Here is a 23,509-nt window from a genome sequence, read left to right on the forward strand (position 1 = left end):
GCTAGTAGTTAATCAAATCTTGGGTGAATACCAGGCTCGCGGCACGAGAATGGCAGCTTATTTGGGGAAGGAAAAATCAGCGTTAGAGTGTTTCGAATTCTATACAATCGAACAAGTTCCCCGCGAGCAAAATTCAAATGCAGATGCCTTAGCTCAACTCGCAACGTCCGCCGAAAATGAAGAGCTGAATGTCATACCCATAGAACACCTACCAGCACCTAGCATTAACGAGCCAGAAGAGGAAGATGTGTGTATGATCGAAACAGAGCCGACTTGGATGACCCCGATAGTTGATTATCTCGAAAATGGAGTTCTTCCAAAAGATCGGAACCAAGCTCGAAAGTTGATGTATCAACTTCCCCGTTACACAATCTTGGATGGAAGGTTGTACCGAAGGGGATATTCCATGCCGTTACTCAGATGCGTAACCCCTCCCGAAGCCAAGAAAATCATTGAAGAAATTCATGAAGGGTTCTGCGGAGATCACACTGGGGGGGACAGCCTGTCCAAGAAGATCATACGCCAGGGATATTTCTGGCCAACCATTAAAGCGGATTCTTTCGAGTATGTGAAGAAGTGCGACAAATGCCAGAGATTCGCCACGATACCTCGAGCCCCACCATCCGAGCTGACCATGTTGACATCCCCATGGCCCTTCGCGGTATGGGGCATCGACCTCATAGGCTCTCTCCCGACTGGCAAAGGCGGAGTAAAATATGATGTAGTCGCCGTGGATTACTTCACAAAATGGACGGAGGCTGAACCATTGGCAACTATAACTTCAAAGAAAATCCTTGATTTCGTTGTAAAGAGCATCGTGTGCCGATACGGAGTACCGAGGAAGATCGTATCCGACAATGGCTCTCAGTTCGATTGCGATCTATTCACCAATTTTTGTGAGAAGAACGGTATAATAAAGAGTTTTTCATCAGTGGCCCACCCTCAAGCGAATGGCCAGGTCGAAGCTGTGAACAAAACTCTCAAGAGTTCACTAAAGAAAAAGTTGGAGGAAGCGAAGGGACGGTGGCCCGAAGAATTGCCCCAAGTCCTTTGGGGATACAGGACAACAGCTCGAACCTCGACAGGACATACCCCGTTCTCTCTAGCATACAGCTGCGAGGCAATGTTGCCCATAGAAGTCGAAATCCCAACGATCCGAACTCAGACCTACGACCAAAGTTCAAACCATACTCAGCTCGAGGAAACCTTAGACTTGATTGAAGAAAAAAAAGAAGAGGCCCAGCTGAGAAATGCTGCCTACCAGCAACGAACTACCAGATATTTTAACAAGAGGGTTCGAGATCGAAAATTTGGAATGGGAGATCTGGTGTTAAGACGCGTATTCTTGGCTACTCGAGATCCGGCAGCCGGAGTGCTCGGGCCGAATTGGGAAGGACCATACCAGATAGAGTCAGTCATCAGACCTGGTGTGTACAAACTTACGAGATTGGACGGGAGCCTAATACCGCGAGCATGGAATGGCGAACACCTTAGACCTTACTATCAGTAGTGTAGGAAAAGTGTTGCCTATAACCATGAGTTTCTATTTGTATTAGCTTATTTGTTTTTGAATGTCATCAAATAAAAGATCCATTTCATTCAAATATGTTATTTCTTTTCATTTTTGCAATCTCTCTTAATTTAATAACCTATGGTCATATTCATAGGATATTAAGGGGGCATCATTGGTTCATATACCATCAGCTTAAAAAATAAAATAACATATACAAAAAAATATATATATATAAAGTATTTGGATGTAACCAAATACGCGAGCCTAGATAGTTCGGATATAACCGAATCATCACAAATATATAAAGTATTTGGATGTAACCAAATACGCAAGCCTAGATAGTTCGGATATAACCGAATCATAAAAAATATATAAAGTATTTGGATGTAACCAAATACGCGAGCCTAGATAGTTCGGATATAACCGAATCATCAAAAACATATAAAGTATTTGGATGTAACCAAATACGCGAGCCTAGATAGTTTGGATATAACCGAATTATCAAAAACATAAAGTATTTGGATGTAACCAAATACGCGAGCTTAGATAGTTCGGACATAACCGAACTATCAAGAACCGAAAACGTTTGGAGTTAACCAGATGTGCAAACTTAACAGGTTTGGAAAAAACTAGCCAAAAAACTAATCGATGATAAGTAGGAACCTAAACCTATTTCGAAATAAGTCAAGATCGAGGCTGGAATATCTTAAAGAAAAATAGTTTCGAACTCTTAACCTTGGAGCGAAGACTGAGGATGAGGAAAAGTGACTAAGCAAAAAAGATATAACCAAATAATTCACATTACATACCATATAAGTACTTTAGGGTTCATGGTTAAAGAAATACCCGACCTTGAAAAATAACGAGGTCGGAAGCGGATAATTTGAACAAACTGTGCATGAATGCATTGAGCTTCGAACTTAAATCCACAATAAGTTTGTATGACTAAATAAACATAACTGATTCATCAATATAAAATGTGCCAAATATTTCGAGCCAAGAAATGTAAAGCATGTGTAAGTAATATTTAAAGAAATTGTATCAGCCCCGAGGGCATAAATTAAAATAATTACAGAAATAAGGGGACGCAGCCCCAATAAATGGTTCCCCCGAGATCAGAGTCAAGGAAGAGGAATCTCCTTGGCCTTCTCAGCATCTGTAGCACCGGATTCCTCAGGACGAATAGCATGACTATCCTCCTGAGCTCCCTCCGAAACGACGTCCCGAGCAGCCTTTTCCTTCTCGAGCTGCTCAGCCTTCTCCTTCTCGAGCTGTTCAGCTTCTTCCTTCTCGAGCCGAGCATTCCACTTTTCAAGAAGCGACGCCTCATGAGGACCTAAGAAGCTGGTGTCCAGATCTTCATTGTAGGCCCACATTCGGTACATAGCAGAGTCAACTGCTTGTTCCTTCTTCTCTTTGTATTCAGCAAGGAGGCGAGTTTTTTCATCCTCCATGATCTCGAAGGTGGCAACCTTGTCCTCTTCAAGCTTCTTGTTGGTCTCCTGAAGCTGGGTGATCTCCTTCTTATGCTCCTCGAGCTCAGCTTTCAGCTTCCCGAGCTCAGTGGCCATGTTTTCACGTTCCTTGGCTTTTGCCTCAAGCTTCGCATTCGCTGCTTTCAGATCATCGCATGCTTTGAGCTGGAGATCCTTCGCTTCCTGAGCATGAGACTTGCTCGAGTGGACCTCATTGTTCAGCTTATAGTTGAGCTGGGCAGTGAAGGCAAGAGCCTGAAAAAAGAAAAAAAAAATACCATTAGCTCCAGGTCAATGTGAGTATAAGCAGAAAAGGAAGGACTATAGAAGGATACTCACCGCGGCAGTATGCTCGATACTCTTCTCGTAGAGAAAAGTGCAGTCTCGGGTGTCATTTAAGCACTGCCATTGGGGAGCTTCGAGACTGCCATAGCTCTGGCCGATCCGGGACATAACATCCAAGACCAGCGTAGATCCATGGGACCCAGCGGCATTATCAACCACATATGCATCCATGTGGGTGAAGACTGATAGCTTCTGTGCTCGAGAAGCAGAAGGCCTTCTAGAAGGTGGGCCTAAGGAGAGTTGAACCGCCATGGGGGGTTGGGACTCAACCATAGCGGAGGGACCGACCAGCGAGGTCGGCGCCACAGCCGAGGCGACGACCTATGAGGATGGCGTCGTTGTGGAAGCACCAGCCTGGGAAGTCACCGCAGTGATGGAGCTCGAAATCGGCGGAGCAAGGGGAGGTGTTTTCTTGGACCTCTTGGGGCCTTTGCCCAGCTGGTCAGTCCTCTGCGCCCCCGCTCTGGGGCGTTTGCTCCTCTTGGCGCCGGCGCCGTCGATGATGTTGTCGAGGTCGAAGTCCATCTTGCCTGCACATGTCACAACACAAAGCGAGTTAATAAAAGAGAAGCATACAAGTTGTTTCAGTATCACAGACATATAAGGTGATGATAGAGGAAACCTAACTGGGACTCTCCCCCGAGCTCGAACTTGGGGACCATGAAATTCCCCCGTCTTCAGAGGAGGCGGGGGGAGTGCCTTCCCTATATGTGGGTGATAACCTCGAGAGGTCCCTATAATCGTTGGTCCCATACTGAACGGCTATCCCGTTCCACATCTCGTCCGTGGTGTACATGGTGTCGTATTTCCCGAGCCCACTATCAAACCTATGGACGCAGTCATCTACCTAACTCCATACGTAGAAGTGGTATCTATCCTGTGGGCACGAGACTAACCTATTGGGCCTGTGTTTTAGTAAGGTCGGGGACCACATTCTCGAGGTAGGAAGGACTTTACCTTCATCTGAATCCGAGCTCGAGGCTTCATCATTAGCCTCATTCCCAGACAGCAGGCTCCTTGGGCGAACTGGAAGTGGTGGCCTCGTTTCTCTCCTCGAAGGAAGGCCGACTGTGGGCAGTGGTACCTGCTCCCAGTGTTCATATTTTATATTGGACCAGTCAAAGGTGGACTGGCCCTCCCCCAAAAGTCCGCACTTTCGGAGCTTATCCTCGTGTAGAAGGTATAAGAGGGACCTCCTGCCACGTGGGAATTGGAGCAGGGTCACTCTATGCTCCCTCATTGTATCGTCGGGAGTGGGACACTGAAAATTGGCTGAAAGACAACATATTTCTACTAAGTACGGATCTAAGAGCTAAAGTCACGAGCACGGAAATAAAGATAACAAGAATACTTACAAATCCGCCTGAACGAATAGTGTCGAGACGGGGACAGACCATCTGTCCAGAAGAAGGCCCTTTTGAAATCGGGCGGATGATTAGGAAGATCTTCAAAGACCTTCTTCTCCTTGGGATAGCTCGAGAGGTAATATAAGCCATCCCCTCCCCGAGCTCGGGAGGGGTTACTTTTCAGAAAAAAGAGATACAAGATCTCCTGAGGCGAAGGTCCTTTCCACTCCATCTCGTGGTATAAGGACCTCAGGGCAGACAGTACCCTGTAAGAGTTGGTGTTGAGTTGGAACGGGGCCAACCCAACGAAATCCGTGAAGTCCTTGAAAAAAGACTTCAAGGGCAACAGAGCTCCTGCCCTCATATGTTCCTGGCTCCAAGCCACGTATTTCACACTGGCGTCGCGGCCCCCAGGGGCGAAGCAGCTTCGTTCATGCTCGGCCGGAGGTCGACACTTCAAGGAGCCTGACAGGCTGAGGCCGTGGAAAGCCAGGATTTCACTTATCTGGCTAGTTGTGGTAACGGAGCTCCAGTAGTGCTCAGCCTCAAACATTTCTCTCCCCGGCTGCGAGGAGGAAGGTTCCCCCATTAGTGAGAATTTGAGTTCTCCCGGATGGTACGCGACAGTAACCTTTAACGAAGGATCGAGAGGAATCGGCCTAGGTCCTGAATCGTATTTCAGATAGAGGGCCTCTCGAAGAACTCTCCTCTTCCCCTCTATGACCTCGTCAATCTGGCGGCGGTAGTGAGCTCGAGTGTCCTCTTGCTCGCGCGCAAGCTCGTATTCTCTTATCCGACGTTGATTACGGGCGAACAGCGATTCTGGGCTCGGAGATTTTGGCTCGTAAGGGAGTACCAGCAACGACCCCCACCGTCTTTCCAGATTATGTGACATCTAGCGAAAAAGAAAAAATGGTGAGGGCCATGCATGCAAGAGTTCCGAGCTCAAACTTACGAGCTCGGGGTTTAGGAGCGAAACAAGCTAAATAACAAGACCCTTATTGAAGAGTCAGGGCGTGCATTCCACGAAGAAGAAAGGAGCGTGGATAATTTTTTGAAAATCCCAAAAATCAAGGGAAAAGAAAGTGGCGGTTAACCAGGAAAGGCAACCTTGGGTTTCGTGCATTTATCAAGGCCCATGTTTTTTACCCGAAAACTTAGTGTACAAGAAACGTCGCCTAAAAAATTTTCAAAACCCAGAAAATAGGAACCTCACTCAAATACGAAAGCCGGGTATAAACCAGTGATGTAAATCCAGTACGGAAGTCTAAAAAGCATAAGAGCCTATCAGATCAAAACCTCCTATCGTATTATGCTAAGGATGTAAACTAGTATATACACGTACACAACAAGGACAGTTTGAATAAAAACTGACAAAATGGGAAACAAAGATTGCTTACTTACACAATAATGGCGATTGCAGGAAATTGTCGATTGAAGAAGAGGTTGCAAATAAGAACTCACGGACTCGAACAGACCAGGGTTTCTTTGTTTCTTTGGCCGAGAAAACATGCACAGAATAGAAACTTTTTATGAGGAGGTCTCTGGTTTCTTTTTTCTTCTTTTCTTGCTTTTGGTGAATGAAGGGAAAAATGAAGATGAAGAAGGGGGTCTCGTATATATAGATGGAAAAAGGGGGATTAATCTGGGGCGTTGAATAAAATCCCTGCTAGATCGGACGGATGGGAATCAATGACAAGATGGCGCCGAAAAGGTGGCAGACGGATGATCGTGGGCATGTTTCCAAGGTACTCAAGTACCAAAAATGAGCAATACCCAGCTGACGCGTGTCCATTTTCAAAAGTGTGACGGTACAGTTCTCAAAGAAAGTAGTTCAAAAGTTTCCTTCTCTTAGGATTCGAACAAATACTTTTGAGGGGGCAAGATGTTACACCCAGATTTCGAGCTGTGTTAAATATGACCTCGAAAGTTGGATTCAAAAAATGAGTGGACTCATAAGGTTGGAAACATGCTCCAAGATCGAATGTCGAGCCTGCAGGAGATAGACGACCTCGAGTATGGTGACCTCGAAGTATTCATGATCTCGAAAAATAGCTCTGGGAACGCTCTTATCTTCAAGGACAACCTCAGATCAGGAGTCCCGAGCTCGACGAACATACGATCTCGAAGGCCATGTGGCCTCGGGAGATGTTTCTAGCTCGGTAGACGAAGGGAAACCTGGGAAGCTAAAGCCTTAGAGATACGCGATAACCACCTTGAATATCTACAAGTGTTATAAATATGAGATGTAATCCTCATTTATTATTGTAAATCCCCTAGAATCGTGGGATATTATTTGGTCAGTTATACGTCTCCTGGTCTTCAGGGGACCTTTCCTTTTATATCTAATTATAGGCATTTAAAGCCATTTATTTTATTTATACAAAAAGAGTAACTACCCAAAATATGTGGGATAGTATTCTGCAGCCTTCTCTATAAATAGAGAAGCCATGCACCATTGTAAAGGACCGAAATTCTGATCCTTGAAAGAAATCTTTGGAGAATTCATTCTTGAAGAATTCCTAGAGATAATCTTGAGTTTAATAACAAAGACTCGTGGACTAGGCAAATTTAACTGCTGAACCACGTAAAAATCGTGTGTTTACATTGTTTTATTTCAATTGGCCATTATCAACTATTGTTTATGTGCTCTTCTTTCACTGTTTGACGAAAAACGGCGTCAACAGTTAGGAAATGGTCCCATAAAATCAATGCCCCAAACATCAAATATGTCAATAATAAGAATAGGATTTAAAGGCATCATGTTTCTTTTAGTTAAACTTCCTAGATTTTGGCAATGTTCACAAGCTTTACAGTAAACATATGTATCATGAAAAGTAGTAGGCCAATAAAAACCACATTGTAAAACTTTAGCAGCTGTTTTCTTACCACTAAAATGTCCTCCACATGCATGATCATGACAAAAAGATATGAGTTTAGATTGATCACAGTTTGGAATGCATCTTCTAATTATTTGATCAGGGCAGTATTTAAACAAGTAAGGATCATCCCAAATAAAGTTTTTCACCTCAGAATAAAATTTAGATTTATCATGCTTAGACCAATGAGATGGTATTTCTTTAGTGACCAAATAATTAACAATATCAGCATACCAAGGCAATGAAGAAATATGCATCACTTGTTCATCAGGAAAAGTTTCAGTGATAGGAGTGGAATCATGTATAGTTTCAACAACTAGTCTAGATAAATGATCAGCAACAACATTTTTAGATCCTTTTTTATTACGTATTTCTAAGTTGAATTCTTGTAAAAGCAGGATCCAACGGATCAAACGAGACTTAGCATCCTTTTTTGACAAGAGATATTTTAATGCAGCATGATCAGAATAGACAATAATTTTAGATCCTAACAAATAAGATCTAAATTTCTCCAATGCAAAAACAACAGCAAACAATTCTTTCTCGGTTGTGGAATAGTTTAATTGAGCGTCATTTAAAGTTTTGCTAGCATAGTAAATTACATGAGGTATTTTTTCAAGTCTTTGTCCTAAGACAGCACCTATAGCATAATCAGAAGCATCACACATTATTTCAAAAGGTATTTTCTAATCAGGAGGTCGAATAATGGGTGCAGTAGTCAACAATTTTTTTAATTTTTCAAAGGCAACATGGAAATTATTACCAAAGACAAAAGTATTTTGTTTTCCAAGTAAATGGCATAAAGGCCGATAAATTTTTCTAAAGTCTTTTATAAATCTTCTATAAAAACCGGCATGGCCTAAGAATGATCTAATTTCTTTCACAATTTTAGGTGGGGGAAGTTTTGAAATAAGATCAACTTTAGCTTTATCAACTTCTATTCCCTCAGATGAGATTACATGACCTAAAACAATTCCTTTTTTAACCATAAAATGACATTTTTCCCAATTAAGCACAAGGTTTTTCTCTTTGCAACGAATTAAAACAAGTGAAAGATGGTGCAAACATTCATCAAAGGAAGAACCAAACACAGAAAAATAATCCATAAATACTTCAAGAAATCTTTCAACCATGTCAGAAAAAATCGAAATCATACACCTTTGAAAAGTCGCAGGTGCATTACATAATCCAAAAGGCATGCGACGATAGGCAAAAGTTCCGAAAGGGCATGTAAATGTAGTCTTTTCTTGATCTTCTGGGGCAATGGGGATTTGGTTGTATCCCGAATACCCATTAAGAAAGCAATAATATGCATGGCCAACTAATCATTCAAGCATTTGATCAATAAAAGGTAATGGAAAATGGTCTTTTCTAGTAACATTATTCAGCTTATTGATAGTTTATGAGCACTCTCCACCCCATTTATACTCTAGTAGGGATTAATTCATTTTTCTCATTTTCAACAATTGTGATCCCAGACTTCTTAGGCACAACTTGAACTGGACTAACCCATTGACTATCAGAAATAGGGTAAATGATACCTACTTCTAACAATTTTATGACCTCATCCCCATTTTACTTTCACGTTCGAGTTTTTTGCAGAGAGAAAAGAAGAGAAAAACCAAAGAAACTGCCCAGTCCTTGCATATTCTCCAAACCACGAAAACAGAACAACGTGCACCTATTTGACTTTGTGAGATCGTTTTTGCAGCCACTTATTCAATCATCAATCTCTCTGTTTTCGCCGATCGTATTGTGTAAGTTTTCTGTTCATAGTTTCGTATGCCTGTATATTTTTCATACATGTTTACATTGCTGCACTGTTTGTTCCCTTGCTAGTTTTGCACATTAGATTATTTCAGTACATACTAGCCTTAAGGTCTGATATTATGGATTCCAAACCCAGTTCATGCATAGGAGACCCAAATATGTTTTTTTTTATTGAGTTTTTTTAATTTTGAATGGCATATCTTGTACATCAAGATATCAGGTATAAAATTAGGGTTTTGTAAAACGCATGTTTCCCAAAAATTCCACTCTTTGGGTAACCGCCAACTTTTTCCCTGAAACACCGGGATCTTCAAAAATAAATCCACCTTCCTTTCTTTTGGTGGAATACACGCTCCGAGAGATTGGCCTCATCCTTCGGATCGAGTTTGCCTTGTAGCCTCGAACATTCGATCTTAGGTCATCCTGTTTTTTCATTATTTCTTGTTCGGTTGGCCCTCACATTTTTGCTCTCTTGCTAGATGCCGCAGAACTTGGGAAAGTGGTGAGGGTCAAAGCTCACGATTCCTTATTCACCGGTAACTCCGAGCCCGGAGTCCCATTTTACTCGGAACCAGCACTTGATTCAAGAGCACAAACTGAGGTGTGAGCAGGAAGACATCCGAGATCATTTTCGACGTCAGATAGACAAGGTCGAAGAAGGAAAAAGGAAAAAACTAAGGGTTGCCATCTACCCAGATCCGGACCCCGAGCCTAGACCGATTCCCCTCGACTCTACTCTTAAAGTGGCAGTTGCATTTAGGCCAGGTGATCTCCAATTCTTACTGATGGGGGAACCTTCAACCTCACAACCAACCTCCGTCCCCACCCTGAAGAGGGAATTTTTTGAGGTCGAGCATTATTGGACCCCGATCTCTTCATTAGAGCAGATATCTGACATTCTGGCCCTCCATAATATCGGATTGTCGGGCTCACTGAGGTGTCGAGCTCCGGCCTCCCACGAGCGAAGTTGCCACGCCCAGGGAGATGGAAACCCCAACAACAAGCTAAGATACGCAGCCTGGAGTCAGGAGCATATGAAGGCAGGCGCTCTACTGCCATTAAAGTCCTTTTTCAAAAACTTTATGGACATTATTGGGCTCACCCCTTTCCATCTCAACACCAACTCGTACAGGTTTTTGTCTGCCCTGAGGTCGCTTTACCACAAGCTAAAGTGGGAAGGACCTTCGCCGAAGGAGATCCTGTATCTCTTTTGTTTGAAAAGAAACCCTTCCCGAGCTCGGGGAGGGGATGGCTTCTACTATCTCTCGAGCTATCCCAAAGAGAAGAAAATCTTTGAGGATCTTCCCAACTATCCCCCAGACTTCAAGAAGGCTTTCTTTTGGACGGATGGCTTGGCTCCCTCCAGACACTACTTGTTCAAGCGAATTCGTATGTCACTGACTAATTTCTTCTTTTTGTGCTCGAGTTTTGTTTAAGCTCGCGCTTAATCATAATATGTTCATTTTTCTGGCCAACTATCGTCGTCCCACTCCCACCAAGGAGATGAAAGAGCACAAAGAGGCTCTGCTTCAACCCCTTTACGGCAGGAGGTCTCTCTCCTATCTCCTCCACGAAGACAGGCTCCGAGCCTGGGACCTCCTGGAGAAGGATCAGTCCACATTTGATTGGTCCAACAAAAAATATACCTAGTGGGAGCTTGTGCCTCTCCCAACTGGCAGCCTTCCTCCGAGGCAAAATGCTAGGCCTCCATCTCCACATCGACGCCGCAGGAGCCCACAATCGGGGAACGAGGCCAATGATGAAGCCTCAAGCTCGAGCTCGGGTGACAGAGGTACGGTCATTCTTAGCTCAGATTTGTGGTCTCCCTCACTACTTAAGCATAGGCCCAACAAATTAGTGTTGTGTGAGGACGATACGGACCACTTTTATGTATGGTCTTGGGTAGATGAGAGGGTTCATAGGTTCGATAGTTGGCTTAGGAAGTATGACACTATGTATAGTCTGAACGAGGTGTGGAATGGAATAGTCGTTCAATACGGAACAAATGACTATAAGGACCTTTCGAGGTTGACTTCCACTTATAGGGAAGGTACTCCCCCCATCTCCTCTGAAGATGGGGAAATTACGCGGTCGCCGAGCACGAGCTCGGGGTAGAGTTCTAGTTAGGTTTCTCTATACTTGTCTTTTTATTCTTCGTATGTCTGCATCATGCTAACTTGTTTTGTCTTGGAATATCTCATAATGTTGTGTAACTATGTAGGTGATATGAATTCTGACCTTGACAATGTGCTCGCTAGTGGCGAGGGAGCCCAAAGGAGTAAGCGCCTGAGGGGGTTGCGAAAACCAGACCGCCCTGCTAAGGTCCTTAAGAGGACCGAGAAGACACCTCCTCCACCAGTTCTAGCTATTCAGAGCCCAGCCATGGATCCGACTCCTCAGGTCGAGGCATCCTCTATGGTCGTTCCTCCTGCAGCTCCTCCGACCCTGATCAACTCCACGCTTAGTCCACCTCCGAAAAAGCCTTCGGCCTCCAAAACACATATGCTGTCGATTTCTACTCACGTCGATGAGTATGTAATCAACAATGCAGCTGGATCTCATGGGGCTACACTTGGCTCAGATATTCTGTCTCGAGTGGGCCAGAGTTTTGGTTGCTTTGACGCCCCTCATTGGCAGTTCTTGAACAATGCCTGAGATCGCAACACTCTTTACGAGAAGAGTATTGAGCTCACTGCTGCGGTAACCTTCCTCATCTCGTTGCTAGTTGTATTTACTTAGTTCATGTTCTAATTTGATTTCTTTGTGTGCCAGACTCTTGCTGTCTCTGCTCAACTTAATTATAAGTTGAACAATGAGGTCCATTCGAGCATGTCTTATGCTTAGGAGTCGAAGGATCTCTAACTCAAGCTCAAGGCCACAAAGGCAAAGATGGAGGCTGAAGTTGAACAACTAAAGGCCAAGACAGCCGAACTCAAGAAGGTGAATGCCCGATTCATCGAGCTTGAGAAGGTGAATGCCCGGATCGCGGAGCTTGAGAAGATCAATGCTAAGCTTGAGGAGGAGAAGGTTGCCACTTTCGAGATTATGGAGGGCGAAAAGGCTCGTCTCCTTGCAGAGTTTAAGGAGAAGAAGGATCAAACGGTCGACCTGGCCATGTATAGGATCTGGGCTAGTAATGTCGATCTCGATACCAGCTTCTTAGGCTCTTTTGAGGAAGAACTTGTGGCAAGCTCGGCTCGATGAGGAGGAGGCTGCTCGGGAGGAGGCAGAGAGAGCCAAGGAGGATGCTCCTCCTTCCTAAATCTCCACCTGGGGTTGCGTCCCTTCAAAAAAAAATTGTAATAGTTTTTTATTTTCTACTTTTTATGCCCCTAGGGCTAAAACAATTTATAGCTCCTGAAAGAGCTATTTTCTTATGATATTTATGATACCATATTTGACTTTACTTTAATATTTTTTCTTTACATTTCTTGGGTCGAAATATTTCACGCAATTTATATTAAAGTGTCCTTATGTCTGTTTATTCATACAAACACGCAGTGGATTTTTAAGCTCGAGCTTCAATGCATTCATGCATAGTTCGCACGATATATCTGCATCTGACCTCGTAATTTGTCAAGGTCGAAAGTTACTTTTACCACGCACCCGAAAGTACTTCTATGGTGTGTAACGTAAGTGGTTTAGTTATATCTTGCTTTTTTAGTTACTTTTCCTCGTCCTTGGGTAGCTCCCCAAGGCTATGAGGTCGAAAATATCTTTTTGCATGATATTCCAGCCTCGATCTCGACTTAGCTTGAAGTAGGTTATATTCCAACTTACTGTCGATTAATTTTAGCTGGTTCGTTCCAAACCTATTCAGATCGTGTTTGGTTTGTAATCATACACTTATATTCCCGTATTTGGTTACATCCAAACACTTATTTTTCCATAATTTGGTTATGTCCAAGCATTTTAATAATTTTGCTGTCTCCAAACTATGTTATCTCGCATATTTGGTTATATCCAAATACTTTAGTTTTAATAATTTGGTTATCTCCAAACCATCTTAGCTCACATATTTGGTTATATCCAAATGCTTTATTTTTAATAATTTGGTTATCTCCAAACTATCTTAGCTCGCATATTTGGTTATATCCAAATGCTTTATTTTTAATAATTCGGTTATCTCTAAATTATCTTAGCTCGCGTATTTGCTTACATCCAAACACTTTATTTTTAATAATTTGGTTATTTCCAAACTATCTTAGCTCCCGTATTTGGTTATATCCAAACACTTTATTCTTAATAATTTATGCTATTTCATTTTTTCAAGCTGATGGTATATGTACCACTAATGCCCCCTTAATATCCTATGAGTGTGACCATAGGTTATTAAATTAAGAGAGTTTGCAAAAAAATACAGCATATTGAAACGAAATCGAACTTTATTTGAATAATTTATTAATTAGGAACATAGTACATATAAACAAGTATGGTTACATGTGACATCATTCTTACACTATTGATAGTAAGGTCGTAGATGTTCGCCATTCCATGCTCGTGGTACCAAACTCCCATTCAATCTTGCCAACTTGTAGACGCCAGGTCGGATAACTTGATTCGATCTGATAAGGGCCTTCCCAATTGGGCCCGAGCACACCCGCAGCCGGGTCCCTTGTTGCCAAGAATACACGCCTCAGCACCAAATCTCCCACACCGAATTTTCTATCTCGAACTCTTTTATTGAAATACCGGGTAGCTCGCTGTTGGTATGCAACATTTTTTAGCTAAGCCCCGTCCCTTCTTTCTTCAATCAGGTCCAGACTTACTTCGAGCTAGGATTGGTTCGAGGCTTGGTCATAACCATGGGCACGAATTATGGGTATTTCGATCTCGATTGACAGCATAGCCTCGCATCCATATGCCAGAGAAAAGGGGGTATGTCCCGTTGAAGTACGAGTTGTGATTCGATATGCCCACAAAACTTGGGGCAATTCTTCGAGCCATTTCCCTTTTGCTTCTTCCAACTTTTTCTTCAGAGAAATTTTTAGGGTTTTGTTTACAGCTTTGACCTGGCCATTCGCTTGGGGATGGGCCACAGAGGAGAAGGTCTTTATTATCCCATTTTTCTCGCAAAAGTTGGTAAACAGGTCGCTATCGAATTGAGTGTCGTTATCGGACACAATCTTCCTTGGCATCCCATATCGGCATACAATGTTCTTTACCACGAAGTCCAAGACTTTTTTTGAGGTAATTGTCGCTAGAGGCTCGGCCTCAGTCCACTTCGTAAAGTAATCTACTGCGAATACTGCGTATTTGACTTCACCTTTGCTAGTTGGCAACGAGCCTATGAGGTCAATTCCCCATACTGCAAATGGCCATGGGGAGGTCATCATAGTTAGCTCGGAAGGTGGAGCTCGAGGAATTGTGGCGAATCGTTGACACTTGTCGCATTTCTTGACATAATCAAACGAATCTGCTTTGATAGTAGGCCAGAAATATCCTTGGCGTATGATTTTCTTGAATAGGCTATGCCCCCTAGTGTGGTCTCCACAGAATCCTTCATGAATTTCTTCCATGATCTTCTTAGCCTCGGGTGGAGTCACACATCGGAGTAATGGCATAGAGTATCCTCTTCTACATAGCATTCCCTCCACAACAGTGTACCTGGGGATCTGATACATCAATTGTCGAGCCTTGGTCCGTTCTTCTGGGAGAAAGCCGGTTTCAAGGTATCTAATTATCGGGGTCATCTAGGTCGGTTTGAAGTTTATCATGCACACATCTTCCAGTTCAGGCTCAGTTATACTGGGTGTCGATAGATGTTCGATTGGTACGACATTTAGTTCATCGACCTCGGTGGAAGTGGCGAGCCTGGCTAAGTTTTCTGCATTCGAATTTTGCTCTCGGGGAACCTGTTCTATCGTGTAAAATTCGAATTGCTCAAGGGCTGCCATTGCTTTTTCTAAATATGCAGCCATTCTCGTCCCGTGAGCCTGGTATTCCCCTAAGATTTGGTTTACCACCAACTGGGGAGTCACTGTAGCAGTGTACTGCCTTAGCCTTGAGTTCCTTGGCTATTCGTAGTCCTGCCAATAGAGCTTCGTATTCAGCCTCGTTGTTTGACGCTTTGAATTCAAATCTCAGAGCGGAGTGAAACCGATTCGGCTGGGGTAATCAATAATATTCTTGCCCCCGACCCATTTTCATTGGAAGACCCGTCAACGTAAAGTTTCTACAGCTCGCGGGCTAGGGTTATAACTTCATCGTTGGTTACTCCAGTGCATTCCACTATGAAGTCTTCCAAGGCCTGTCCTCTTATGGTTGTCCTCGGGTGGTAGGTAATCTCAAATTGTCTGAGTTGGACGACCCATTTTAATAATCGGCCAGAGGCTTTTGGCTTGGAAAAAACTTGTCTTAGTGGTTGATCAGTCAACACATGAATGGGATGCGCCTGGAAATAGGGTCGAAGCTTTCGAGATGAGTGAATTAGGCTGAGAGCCAGCTTCTCCATTAAGGGGTATCTCGATTCTGCCCCCAGTAAACTTTTGCTGACATAGTAAACAGGCTTCTACACCTTCTGTTCTTCTCGAACGAGCACATCGCTAATGGCGTACTCGGTTGTAGCTAGATATAGGTACAAAATTTCCCCCGTGATGGTTGCTGTTATGTTTAGATTTAACCAACATATCATCAACATAAACTTCCATGTTATTACCTATCTGCTCGAAGAACATCATGTTTACGAGCCATTGGTAAGTGGCTCCAGCATTCTTCAGTCCGAATGGCATGACATTGTAGCAGTACAGTCCTTTGTCTGTCACGAAACTCGTATGCTCTTGGTCTGGGGCATGCATGGCGATCTGGTTATATCCAGAATAAGCATCCATGAATGACATAAGTCCATGCCCAGCTATGGCATCTACGAGCTGGTCGATTCGAAATCCTTTGGACATGCCTTATTGAGGTCGGAGTAATCAATACAGGTCCGCCATGTCCCATTAGGCTTCGGGACTAGCACTGGATTGGTGACCCAATCGGGGTAGAAGGCATCTCGAATGAATCGATTAGCCTTCAACCTGTCGACCTCTTCTTTTAAGGCCTTCTTCCTGTCGTCATCCAGGAGTCTTCACTTTTGCTGCTTTGGGGGAAAGCTTTTGTCAATATTTAGAGCGTGGCTTACCACATTCGGATTTATCCCCACCATATTCGAATGCGACCATGCGAAAACATCCTGGTTCTTTTTCAAAAAGCAAATTAACTGTTATTTTGTTTCTTCTGGAAGGTTTTTCCCTACCTTTACTGTCTTCGGGGGGTCTACTTCTTCGAGTCTGACCTCTTTGAGCTCTTCTAATGGCTCGAGTTCAGTTCTTTCTTCTATTCTCGGATGAATTTCTTCGTCTATCTCAAAGATTCTATGACAAGCGTTTGTGCGCTAGTCTGTTTCTTTCCTCTAATGGAAATTCTATAGCATTCCCTTCCTACGAGCTGGTCTCCTTTCAGTGTCCCGGTGCTACTAGAAGTTGGGAACTTGATGGCCAAATGCCTCACTGACGAAACTACCCCCAGCCTTACTAGGGCGAGTCTCCCAAGCAGCACGTTGTAGGCTGATGGTAGATCCACTACTATGAATTCCATCATCTTGGTTGTTAAGACCGAGAAGTCTCCCAAGGTGACAGGGAGTTCAATGGATCCCATACAGGCAATCCTTTCTCTTGAAAAGTCATACAATGTCGTTGCACAGGCCTTTAGGTCACGAAGCGTGAGTCCCATCTTTTCTAAGGTGGCCTTATAGAGGATATTCACTTAGCTCTCGTTATCAACTAGGACTCGGTGAACCCTCTTATTCGTGAGCTGAAGGGTGATGACCAGCAGGTCATTATGAGGAAATTGCACATGAGATGCGTCATCTTCAGTAAAAGTTATAGGTTGAGATTTAACCCTCTGGTGTTTCGAAGCCCTGGGTTCGTAAGGGGACCCGTCGCTAGTTTTCAGCTCATTCACGTATCTTTATAGCGTTCCTGCCCGATCCTGCGAGATGAGGTCCCCCCGAGATGGTTACAACATCTTCTCTATCATTCGGAGGGGGTATCTCGTCTTCCCTTGCTCGGGGGTTATTGTTTTGGGCAAGCGGTGGTGCAGCTGCCCTCTGACTGGTAGAAGCCTGATTGGGATTTTTATTTCTTACATATTGTCTGAAATATCATCTCGAGATCAGACCTTCTATCTCATCTTTTATTTTCCTGCATTCATTGGTTGTATGTCTGATATCCCTATGGAATTTGCAGTATTTACTAGAATCTCTCTTTGCTTTTTGGTTCTTCATGGGGTCCGGACGCCTGAAAGGGACCTGGTTTTCATTAGCCAGGTAGATATTCTCCCGAGACCCATTCAGCTCAGTATACACTTTATACACAGAGAAATATATTTCCCATTTCTTATTCTTTCCCCCTTCCGCCTCGGGGTTACTCCCTTCAGTCTTTTTTCTTTTGGAAGAGTTTTTTGTAGGGGGCCGATGGGTCCGCCGAGGTCGAGGCATTGTTTATGTTTTTCGTTGTAGTTATGGGTTGGGAGGCCATATTCAGTGCTGACCTTGCCTCCTCTACATTGACAAACCTCTGAGCTCGTCGATTGAACTCGGTTAAGGATCTCACAGGCTTTCTCTACATGTCTTCCCAGAGAGGGCTTCCAGGCATTACCCCAGCTTAGGCAGCCATCAGATGACCGCTGTCATCTACGTCCCGAGCTCGGGCGACTTCCAAATTGAACCTTGTGAGGTAGCTTTTCAATGTTTCATTTGGCTGTTGTCAAACATTGGTCAAGGCAGACGCCTTGGGCCTTATTCCAATCATGGCTTTGAATTGTTTCTTGAAATCTTTAGATAATTTATCCCAAGAAGCAATTGAATGCCTCTTATATTTTTCGAACCATTTTTTTGCTGGTCTTGTGAGCGAAGCCGGAAACAGCATGCACCTGAGCTCGTAGCCCACATTACTCGCTCTCATAACGGTATTAAACGTACTTAAGTGACTGTATGGATCAGAATTCCCATCAAACGGTGGGACATGAGGAATTCAAAATCCTTGAGGAAACGAGGTGCTGGAAATATGGGGGGCGAAGGGTTCGAGTTCCTCGTCAAACTCTTTGTCCCGATCCCGACCTCGTTCATTTTGTAAGAGCCTGAACGCTCTTTCCAGTTGATCAATCCTTTCTTGGACTGGATATACGAGGGGTCTGACATGGAATTGGTTATTATTGATCATAATTCCAGCTTTGCGCCTCCGCATGGGATCCTTGCGCCCATTTAGGCGATCCCTCAGGTCTGGGTTTGAAGGGTTATCATTACCCCGATTCTGGTTCAAGTGTTCCAGTAAATCTAGGTGATCCCTTCGATTCCCAATATTTCTGCATCCCCAGTCATACATACTAATCAATCTGGTCTCTCTCGAGCCTTCGCTGGTATGGCTCGCCGCGCAGTTGTTCCGAGACGGGTTCCTTTCTGGTTGTCTTGTCTCTATAGTGTGAGATCGATACATTTGGCTTCTCGTAGGCTGGGCGCCTCTACGCTCTCTAGCAGTCTCCCCATTCCCATGTTTCCGCCAATCTCGCCTTTCCCTATCACCCTGCACCGGTTGCGTGTTTCTCCGAGGAGGTGAGGGATATCTTATAAGCGATGGTGGGTGCCTTATGGGTGATGGAGGCTGCCATCCATTATGGGGCCTAGAAGGTTCCGAGTTTGCCTGTGCCGATTCAGGAACGTTCTGCGTGTTACCAGGATTTTGGGTCCGAGCCGCCACGGGGGCTCGGTTATTTCCAGTCTCGGCTAGTACCTCAGCAGTTGGGTTGACAGAAGCTCCAACTCGGGTATTTCTCCGGGGCCTTGAGGGAGTAGGTTGTTCTGCTGGCGGCGGAGGTTGCTCCGTTCTTTGCGTGGCAGCATTTTTGCGAGGTCTCCCATGAGGCCTGCGTGGTGGGACATGAACATCTCGCGGAGGCGAAGCTTGGGTCTCAGGCGGAGGCAGGGGCTGAGCTGCCTACGCCTCAGCAGCCAATCTGGCCAACTCCTTGTTACGTTTCTTGGCCTCCGCCAACTGCTTTCGCAGCTGACGATTTTTAAGCTCCACAATAAGGACATACCGCTCAGGGTTGTAGTACATGTCCTCGTCGTCCCTGGGGGCCGGTGGTGCAGGTGGTCCTCGAGAGTCAGAGAATCCACTCCTCTCATCTGGGTCTGAATTCGTCATTGGCTGCTTCCCAGGGCGTCGGGGATAGTCAACTTCCTCTAGGATTTCCTCCTCAGGAATATTGGGATCATTCGCGACCATAATTGATTCAGGGAGGCTTCTTCGATTGAATAGACTCACGTATGTATTGCCCAATGCTCTCAATGAAAGCACCAAACTGTTGACGTCGTTTTTCGTCAACTTAAATCGTTGAGCAATTAAACAACGTATACTATGAAGCGAATGAATAATGAAGAAAGACAAGAGGGTTTTTATGCGGTTCAGCAGTTAACTCTACTTAGTCCACGAGTCTGTGTTATTAAAGCTTAAATATTTCTGGAAATTCTTTAGAGATGAATTACCTATAAAATATTCTCCAGCCCAAGAGAAATCGATCCTTTACAAGTGGTCACTCCTCCTCTATTTATAGGGGAGGTTATAGAGTTCATTCCCACATATTTCAGGTAGATATCCCATATATCAATTTAAATAATGACATTAAATGCAATATCTCCTACATATATGGAAAGGTCCCATAAGAATCGGGAACGGATAACAAACTAAATAATATCCCTTAAATGGTGGGATTATACAACAATAAATATGTTTAAACATAACGGGTTATCCCAAATGACTCATCGGGTCTTCGAGATCAGCAATCGACCCTGTGGTTGTTGAGACTTATGGTATTGCTACGAGCTTACCATTCTACTTTAGGACATGCTCGGACCAGATAAACACTGCCAAAGCTATCACACTCGAGCTTGCGCTTCCCAAGCTTGGACTGTTTAATCCGAAGACGATCGATAACCATTGTATCCTAACGTCGTGTTATTTCGAACTTAGAAAACGTCCCGAGGTTACACATCTTTGAGGTCATCATTTTACTTTGGAGATCTTACAACTGGACCATACAATGTATTTCATACATTTCGAGCTCACTCTTGACGAGTCCAGTTTTCTAGGTCATAACCTCTGGTCTCGAAATCTAGGTGTAACATTTTAAATATTGAAAACTTAGTAAAATAAAATGGTAGAAGAGTCATTTTACTTGCCATTAATTGTGCTTTTCCATAAATTCACAATTGGAAAGACAAAACCCACATTTGGTGGAATTAGGATTGCTATGGAAAGGCTTTCCATGGGCTTCCAAACAGAGGAATAAGAATTTGCATTCCATCAAACCAATGCTTAGGGTGATTGAAACTTTAATGATAGTGAAAACGCTGCCTCTTAAGGAAGTATGCTTAATTGATTGAATCTCATAATTTTTGTGTTGTTTGTGCTTTGCTTTCTTTGTTCAAATTTTACATTTTCTTTTGCCATTAATTTTGCAATGTTAATTTTAGTGTTTCAAGTCATAGAAAGCTGTCATAATAATAACACATAATTAGAGATATACTAGGGTGAAGTTCAGTGTTCACGGATTTGGACATTTTCATATATATTATTGGAAATCAAATAAAGAATGAAATGAAAGAAAAAAACAATTATACAAAATGAAGAAAGAAAAAAAACGTAACTAGCTAGCTAGCTACCATATAGCTGGGTAGGAAAAAAGAAGAAGAATAAACAAGAAATGATGATGGAATAGCAAACATATAAAGGTGAGTGAAGGAAGTAAATGTGTAGCAAAGAGGTATATATAGATATATATGGGAATAGTACTAGCTGTACTACTAGCAATCGGTTAATTAGAATAATATAAATCATAAGTATGATTATGTTTAGGGTTTGAAGCCAAGGAAGTAAGGTGCACCAGTGTATCTCAACCAAAGATTTCCCTGGAGGAAAGGACCGGGAGTGAACTGCTGAGCCTCATGCCTGTTAGTCAAGACCTTGTACCCTTTCCATCTCACTCTTCTGTGAGTGCTAGCCCCTGGTCCGCGGTTGGCGAACTCTGCGTAGTACAAAGTGTCCAGAGCAAAGTTTCCATTCCACTCCATCCACCCAGCTGGCTGAATCAAGTCTCCAATGGTGGATTCCATGATGATCGTCCTCGAGTACTGCTTCCATGGCCTACCCAAGTAGGTTGGGAACTTGAACCTCTCCTTAAACAGCTTCTGCTCCGGTACAATCCTACAGTTCTGGATCACGATCCCCGTCGTTTCCCTCTTGTCCGCTCTCCCTTGAGCCGTCACCGCGTTCTTCTGCCCGTCCGCTGGCTTCCTCACGATGATTAGAGAATTCTGGATCACCGCTGCTGCGTCTCCGAAGATGAAATCAACGGTTCCTGATATCACGCAGTTGCGGTAGAACTGTCGATGTGCTTGAGTGTATAATGTGTCTTGGTATCCATCCATTCTGCAGTTGTAGAAGGCTGCCATGTCTGATTGAACTCGCAGTGCCACTGCCTGATGTCCCTCTGGCCCTGCTGTGTTCTGGAATCCCATCGACTTCGCTATGAAACCATTTCCAATCGCAGCTGCAAATAAAGAGAAACATCTATTAAGATTATTGTAGACTAAGAATCTGATTATGATTGAATATAGTTTGGATGAATGGTAACTTACAAAATGAGGCGGTCTTGAACGTGGACACTCCATCCCTGAAGCTCTTTCTCCCAGTCACGATGGTCTTCCGAGGTCCATCTCCATACATGAACACATTGACCTGTTCCTTTGTAACCGTAATGTACTCATCGTAGATCCCGGCCTTCACGTAAATCACATACCGGCCCCTGTGGTTCTTAGGGTAGGCAGCAAGAGCAGCAGCAATGGTCTTGTACTGTCCGCTCCCATCCTTAGCCACCACAGCGTTCGGCCTCAATTGACCACCTCCACGGGTAGCCAACAGCTTCCTATCCGCAGCCGAAAGCCACTGCGGATACGAGCTGTTGTCATCCTCGGGCGCCTCCATAAGTCGTCGAGACACGGTCGAAGTTGGATTGAAATGACTGGTGAGATTATTAAAGTTGATATTGAACGCTCCCAAGATGTTGGAAATTGCGGAAATAATAGCCAACGCGTTGCTCGTCATCTCGGATGCGTCCAAGAGATTGTTCGTCATGTCTGTCTTGAGTTCAGGCTCCTGGATTCCGTCCAAGCAGGTCTGCTGGTACGAGATGACCGCGCTCAACCAGTTCATCAGCTCGGCTTCCCTGTCCTTGACGGTGTGCAAGTCTGAGTCACCCACCGTGGAGAACGAGGCCTGGAGCTCGTCCACGGCGAAATCCAACAAGTCCTTGCAGTCCTCGAGGGACATTTTTTGAGGGGCCGAGGTGGTGTTCTGGGACATGGTTAAGGACTTCTCTATGGCAAGCATGACGTGTTGGATGGTTGAGTTGATAGCTGCTTCGATGAGGTCCTTTGGTGTGGCCGTCGCATTGTTTGCAGCCCCACCAAGACTCTCAACGCACGCTTTCTTGAAATCTGTTGGCCTACAAATGGCGGCCACAGCCTTAGACGAAGTCGAAAGCTCATCATCACCATTACCGCCGGCGCCGCTACCACCTCTGTGAGTAGCGCCGGCTATAAGAGCTACCACAACCCCCACCACAAGAATGATGGAGATTCCTGCCACCGTCACTTTGGCTCCACTCATCTTGATGTATATCAATCAATTAATGGTATGCTAATTTATATATGTGGAATATAGATACATATATATAGCAGGTTAATGTGGGCAACTGAAGCCCGGCGCTCGGAGAAGAATGGAGGAGTGGGTTGCATATATAGTTGAGGTATATATATGAATACATGCCTAAACTTAGGGTGACAACCAGTTTGTGTGGTGTATATATCAACAATAATCTATACCTCATTCTTATGCGACGCTTAAGCGGAACCTCTCACACATGATCATTCGTCTGCATGCATGCCCCTATTTTTGATCATCTTCTCTATTTTATATTAATGGTTTTCCTATTCCCTAATCCTCAAACGTTTACAATACTTAACACTATTATATACGTATTTAATTTATTATTATTATTATTATTATTATTATTATTATTATTATTATTATTATTATTATTATTGCAGCTTTCTTATCCTAATGATTCGCTAGCTAAAACTAA

At 43.8% G+C, this 23,509-nt stretch overlaps 1 protein-coding gene across 1 annotated transcript; it reads right to left on the reverse strand.

Annotated features, from left to right (window-relative positions):
• Positions 1-21,166: 21,166 nt before the first annotated feature.
• On the reverse strand, positions 21,167-23,034 carry LOC133816759 (pectinesterase-like). Its single transcript, XM_062249083.1, has 2 exons — positions 22,005-23,034; positions 21,167-21,916 (listed from the first exon to the last, which is right to left on the reverse strand). The coding sequence occupies exons 1-2, from the start codon at positions 23,032-23,034 to the stop codon at positions 21,219-21,221; spliced, it is 1,728 nt and encodes a 575-aa protein (XP_062105067.1). The 3' UTR covers positions 21,167-21,218.
• Between the last annotated feature and the right edge of the window lie 475 nt (positions 23,035-23,509).

Source organism: Humulus lupulus, chromosome 2, assembly GCF_963169125.1.
Source record: "Humulus lupulus chromosome 2, drHumLupu1.1, whole genome shotgun sequence".
Lineage (NCBI taxonomy): Eukaryota > Viridiplantae > Streptophyta > Magnoliopsida > Rosales > Cannabaceae > Humulus > Humulus lupulus.

Coding starts and splice junctions, on each gene's coding strand:
- LOC133816759 (XM_062249083.1), bottom strand. CDS start 23,034: ATGAGTGGAGCCAAAGTGACGGTGGCAGGAATCTCCATCATTCTTGTG. Junction 21,917..22,004: donor GTTCAAGACCGCCTCATTTT/GTAAGTTACCAT, acceptor CTTTATTTGCAG/CTGCGATTGGAAATGGTTTC.